This window comes from Coptis chinensis, unplaced genomic scaffold (genome assembly GCF_015680905.1).
Source record: "Coptis chinensis isolate HL-2020 unplaced genomic scaffold, ASM1568090v1 utg136_pilon_pilon, whole genome shotgun sequence".
NCBI lineage: Eukaryota > Viridiplantae > Streptophyta > Magnoliopsida > Ranunculales > Ranunculaceae > Coptis > Coptis chinensis.
In genome coordinates this window covers 341,940-347,971 of record NW_028238102.1, presented here as the reverse complement: position 1 = coordinate 347,971, position 6,032 = coordinate 341,940, and the positions used below count along the sequence as shown (strand labels likewise).

At 37.7% G+C, this 6,032-nt stretch overlaps 1 protein-coding gene across 1 annotated transcript; it reads left to right on the top strand.

Moving 5' to 3' along the window:
• Positions 1 to 974: 974 nt before the first annotated feature.
• Positions 975 to 5,417, top strand: LOC147474051 (ATP-dependent DNA helicase Q-like 3). Its single transcript, XM_086586757.1, has 9 exons — positions 975 to 1,276; positions 1,318 to 1,417; positions 1,520 to 1,669; positions 1,843 to 1,935; positions 2,025 to 2,090; positions 2,191 to 2,324; positions 2,566 to 2,660; positions 3,447 to 3,574; positions 4,840 to 5,417. Exons 1-9 carry the CDS (start codon positions 975 to 977, stop codon positions 4,849 to 4,851), a joined length of 1,080 nt encoding a protein of 359 aa, XP_086442883.1. The 3' UTR covers positions 4,852 to 5,417.
• Positions 5,418 to 6,032: the final 615 nt, after the last annotated feature.

Sequence of the window (6,032 nt, the reverse complement as noted above, 5' to 3'; positions counted from 1 at the left end):
GCTGTTGTGCTCCATGTTGTGCGGTGCACAAAGGTGGTGGTCAGATCATTCCAACTGCAATGAGAGTCATCTATGCTTCACAGATGACTGCCAAGCCAAGGTTTATGGAGCCTTTTCACATAAAAATTTACTGCAGGCGTTCCCTTTTGTTTAATTTAAGCATGATGGACGCCTGCACTCAATCTATACATAAAAATTTAAGCATGATGGACGTTCCCTTTTGTTTCTACTGTTTTTTATTTATTTAATTATTTAAATGGGGGTATCTGGCCTTGCAAGAGTCCTTTACTCTTTCTATAGCTATGGTGGCTGTAAGTTTGAGCACGTTCTGAAGCATGGATTGAGAAATGATCTCTATGTTGTCACCTTGGGGTGGTTTGTGTTGGAAATGTGAATGAATTTGTGTCCTCATGGGTTTGAACCCATGACCTTATGTATCTACTACACTCTAATGTGGGGGGCTTTAGTCCCACATTGGTTACTAAACTTAAGACTCTTAAGTTTATATTGGTTGTGTCCTTATACAGGGATAGTGTAGAGAGATATAGGGATCGGAGGTGCTCGCGCGCACACAAGGCCGCCTTGGTTTGGGGGCTCTCGGGAGGTGGGAGCTCCAGAAAACCTTAGTGCGCGTGGGTGCGCGAGTACTGGGCTTGTTTTTGCGGAAATCACGTTATCTTTTGGTCTTCTTTCCAAAACTGTAACTGTAACTGTAACAGGTCATTGGCTGGTGACACGCTCATCCACTGTTGTATCCTGGGAGACGTACGCTTGAGACTGGCAGCAACCATACCGGCGGCGTTTTTCGTCTTAAGGAAATTGTGCCGAGCACAATCCTCAGTAATAAGTTTTACTTGCATTCTTATTATTGTTTTTCGATACTAGTTTATACAATCTTAAGACGAAAAATACATTGTCTAGTAACGATCTGTTATTATCTAGTATTGTGCTCGCTTGTTCTTTATACTGCTAAAATGGAGAAACCTAGTGGTAAGTCTGTCAAACCTGAGATTTTTGATGGCAGAAATTTTAAGCGCTGGCAGATGAAAATGCGGTTTTATCTGACTACTCTGAAACTGGTTGAATGGATTTCGATTGAGAAACCCATTTACAATGAAAATGAAGATGAACCTGGTCGTTCTGGTGGTGTGGAGAGATGGGAAAAGAAGGATTATTTATGTCGAAATTATATACTTGATTGTCTTTCCCTTGATTTGTATGATGTTTATGCTGTGTGTACGACTGCTACAGAATTGTGGAATTTACTTGATAAGAAGTATGCTACTGAAGATGCAGGTTCTAAGAAGTTTCTTGTAGGAGCTTGTGGTATACGCATTTCTGTGCTCGCTGGATTCTATTTGGAGCTCTTCCGCTGCATACATGGATGTTGGGGAATAATTGTTTTTTCTTCAGGATGGTATGCTACCAAGTACACTAGTTGTCAGAAATTTGCACTAAGACCATAGGTTACAGTTTCCCCCAATGTATTCGAGCTGATGGTTTCTTAAACAAATTGTAGGGCATAGATAGAAAGGATGTCCGAACTGTTTGCCATTTCAATATACCAAAGTCAATGGAAGCGTTCTATCAAGAGTCCGGAAGAGCTGGACGTGATCAGTTTCCATCAAGAAGCTTGTTATATTATGGCATTGATGATCGCAGAAGAATGGTACATTTCTTATCTTTAAATCCTCATCCAGCAGCATTGATGTTCTCATCACTGTATTTGATCATTTATGCACGCGTGGGAGGGATTGTTCTGAGCATATCTTTATATACTGCATCTTCCTACAAATTTTATGGTTCTATTGGAGGTTTTAATTATTTAGGGACTTGTGGCAGGAATTTATTCTCAGTAACCCTGCGAACAAAAGATTACACCCTTCAGACTCGAAAGGTGGCTCGTCAAAGAAGTCTTTGGAAGATTTCAATCAGGTTCACTTCTTAAATGTAAATATATATGCTATAAAAGGATTTCATAAATGACTGTCACACTATTGGAGCCTGGTTACATTCTACTGCAGATGGTGGAATACTGTGAAGGTTCTTTTTGCCGTCGGAGAAAGATTCTTGAAAGTTTTGGTGAACAGGTATTGAAAAAATAAATTTATTTGTATTTTCGCTTGTATATACATTACTTAAATCTTTCACCATATTGAAACAAGTTGGTTTATATGCGTTTTCAAGTAGATTCCTACATCATTATGTCAAAAATCCTGCGATGTCTGCCGGCATCCAAAGTTAGTTGCTAAGTATCTGGAGGAACTTACTTGTGCATCTAATTTACACAAGGCAAACTCAAGATCTCGTATCTTTGTCAGCAGGTAATCTATAGTTTCGGGTCCTGATATGTTGGAAGATGAGTCATTGAGTCCTATGATCTTAAGACAGAAAAACAACATTCGTTTTACCAGGGGAATTATGTTGACATTCATATATTATTGTGTAATGGTTGACATTTCCGAGTAATTTATTACTTGGAATTTTGAGCAATTACTGATCTATATGCAGTTTTGTGTAGTTCTGTTTGACATCCATATTGTGATTTGTGGAATTATGTTTCAGCAGCTCAGGTACAGCTGCTGAAGATCAATTTACCGAGTTTTGGAATCGTGATGATGAAGCAAGTCTTTCTGAGGAAGATATATCTGGCTCTGATGGTACTTCATAAGATCCTGCTAGAGATTTTATATAAATGTTCACCTTGGAATACGTATTATGTTTATTTAGTTCTGCTTTAGATTTCTATGTTAGTAGCATTATTAGGTCATAAAGCTTCTCTTATCATTTCAAGTTAGCTGCTTAACTTTCAAAAAACCTGTCCAATATATGTCTGTATCAACTGTCATCATTTGCTAGTAGGAACATCTCTACGTTGTGCACAAGCTAAATACTTGGCTAAGAAAATAAGGAATTTTTTTTAAAAAAAACTGTAATATATCATAATTATCTGGTAGAATAAGAAAAAAAAATTTGCAATTGGAATGCCTTAGATGTATATCTATTAGATCCCAAATTTGTACATGATACCAGTTATTCATTTCTTTTCTGGGCTTTGATATGTTGATTAATTGTTTGGCGCTGCTCTTATAGACTGATGAAATGGTGTTATATGGTAATTAACGTAATTAAGTGATCAATGTTTATCCTTCATAGTTTTAGGGAAAGCTATAAGGTGCTTACTACTTTGGCGAGGGTTGTTGTATCACATTTAAGCGTCTTGTTTATTGAAGTAGTATTACTCTTTGTGAAATCTTCACGTTTCCAACTTTTTTACTTGTCTGTGATCTAATTAATTTATACTAACATTTCTCCTATAGTATAGCAATATTATTTTTGTCCAGGAATAGGAATGCCAAGTAATGAAAAGCAGCTTATTTCACTAATGAACTTAATGTTATAAAAAAAATTCATTTGCCTATAAGTTGTGTTGACTGTATTGGCAGATGAGGTGGAGGTCGTCAGGAATTTGGCTAGGTCAAAATCTTCTTCCAGATCAGGATTGGACGAGAAAATCAAGTTGTTGGAGCAGCTAGAAGAGAGTTATTATCAGAAAGAACCCCTTTCCAGACAGGTTCTTTTTACATTCTTTCTTTGTACAGTTTTTGTATAGTAGAGAGTCAATTTGGTCTGTGACCAGTGGAAGCAGTAAGCACTCGCTTCGGATTTGTAGTTGAGGTTGTTAGCAGTATTGATAATTAAGGACCATCTTGCAGCGGAGGTGGTTATTAAAAGCAGTGTATTTCACCAATGTAGTTAAGTTGTAAAAGCACTGGATTTGCAGTATTGATAAAATTATAAAACCATTTTACTTGGTAAATAGTTTCTCTTGGTCATCAGCTGATTCTAATTGCCCAGTAAGGTACAAGATGTTAAATAGAATATCTTTTAGTGGCAAACAAACAGTGTCTAAGATAGCCATTGCCATGCTTAGCAGTAGCACTAGGCAATTAGTATGCCGATTATAAACACCTTGACTTTTTGACAATCAGAACTTAGTTTCCTGCAATACTACGTCAGGGGTTATTTCTGGACGTACAAGTCTAGATTATCTCCACAACCTAACATAGCACTTTTCTGTAGCACAACTCTGACTTTGAGAAGAGGGATATGCCACAAACTCGTAGGAGTGCAAATGCTTTGGACGCTTGGAACCTTTAGTTGTTTGGCTCCCTTTGATACTCCAAATCAGTGTGCAATTTCTATCAGGGAAATGGTGGAATCCCATCAATCATTGACCATATGTAGTGATTTTTTGTTTTTTTGTTATGCAACTACTAATCCCCGTTGGAACTTAGCAGAAAAGCCTCGACAAGAAGGCTGTACCTGAGGCATTGAGAGAAACATGCAAACAAAGGTTATCAAACGCTCTAAAGCAAAACCCAGCAGCTGCCTCGGGCTTAATTTAAAGTAAGCACATGTTTTCTTTTTGATTTCTAATATATCTTGATTTTATTATTCTAAAGACTTTCTTCTAAGCTTGCATGTAAGGACCACCTTTTTTTATTGATTTGTCAAGGAAACCATTATCTCAAAATGTCATCCTAAATATTAAATATTGTAATCCTAAATATTTTGTAGTAGTGCTTTTAGAGAGGGAAGGAAAGTGCAAATAGAAGGAGAAACACATGAATATATAACATGCGTAGATCTTTGATCAGCCCAATTGCCGACTTAGAGATCACTTTCTGGTTGTGGGAAGAGTGTATATTTGTTGTATGGTGTGAAAGGGAGAGTTCGTAGCTGGGGGAATGTGGAGGAAAATAAGTTTGATCATTTCACCATTAAGCGTGTTCTTACAGAGTATAACACCTAATATGTCTTTTGTTACTTCTGTAGAATCAATTTTGAGGTATCTGTCACCTTACTTGAAAAGGAGTGCTACACGAAGTATGGAAATATTGGGAAGACATTTTATAATTCACAAGTGGCAAGTACAGTGAGGTGGCTATCAAACTCGAGCTCTTCAGAGATAACTGGGCGGCTGGGCACTAGTGCCAATCAAGAGAATGATGCTTGTGAGGTCCGTTCTCTTCCAATGAAGTCTTATTTATCTTCGTCAGACCTCATTGATAAAGATCAAGGTCATATAGAAGATTATACAGAAGAAACCCATAGCATTGTTTGCTCAGAGGCTCGTCAAATTGACCAAGGAACAGAATCTCCTTTCCAGGACATAGTGCTTCCTCCAGTCCCATCCTTCTCCGAGTTCATTAAGAAAGGAAGAGAGGGCGGATCAAACCCCTTGTCAACATCTTCCAAGCGTTTAACTACATTACAAAGGCATGCAGTGAAGAGAAATAAGTTGTAATACAATTAAATGGATTCATTTGCTTTTTCCCTTACATTGGTGGTGTTGTTTTGTAGCTAGACTTTGCAAGTTTGGCAACTTTATTACATTTCTATTTACAGTTTTACATTGTACATACAGATGTCTGTTTTGAAGTTATTTTTATTCTTCGATAATTGGCCTTTCCAGTTTCCTCTCTATTAACTTTGAAAAATTGGTTGTGCGTACCCCATAAAGGTGGAAGGCTCATGTAGGCATACTTCAAAGCCCACTTACATAGTTCAGACTCAACTGATTAGTAGTCCTTCTAACCAACAAAAAATAACAGACTGACAAAGACTACTAGAGTTCACAATGGGAGAATTACAGGAGGACACACTATTCAGAATTTGCTTCGTGTATTGCCATCCTGAGTCATCTCCCCAGTTCCTAAGCAACTGCATAAGATACCTATTAGAATCCCTCAAAATGAGAGTATGACTTGGCTGATATTTCTTTAGGAGGTCGGTAGCTAGCTCAGCTCCAGCAACCTCAACAGCCAGTGCATCTGTAGCCTTGAGTTTCCTGTAGGTGGGATGTTTTGAAGAATTCTGAACTGGTCATGGTTCGCAAAGTTGAAGTGACCACATGCCCCCAAACTATGAAACTTGCAAAAGGTGTAAATTTCTGAAGTGGGGGCCATTTCAACTCGGCAAGTGAATCATATTTTAGCATCAAAGTGAAAAATGCTTATAGAATAGAT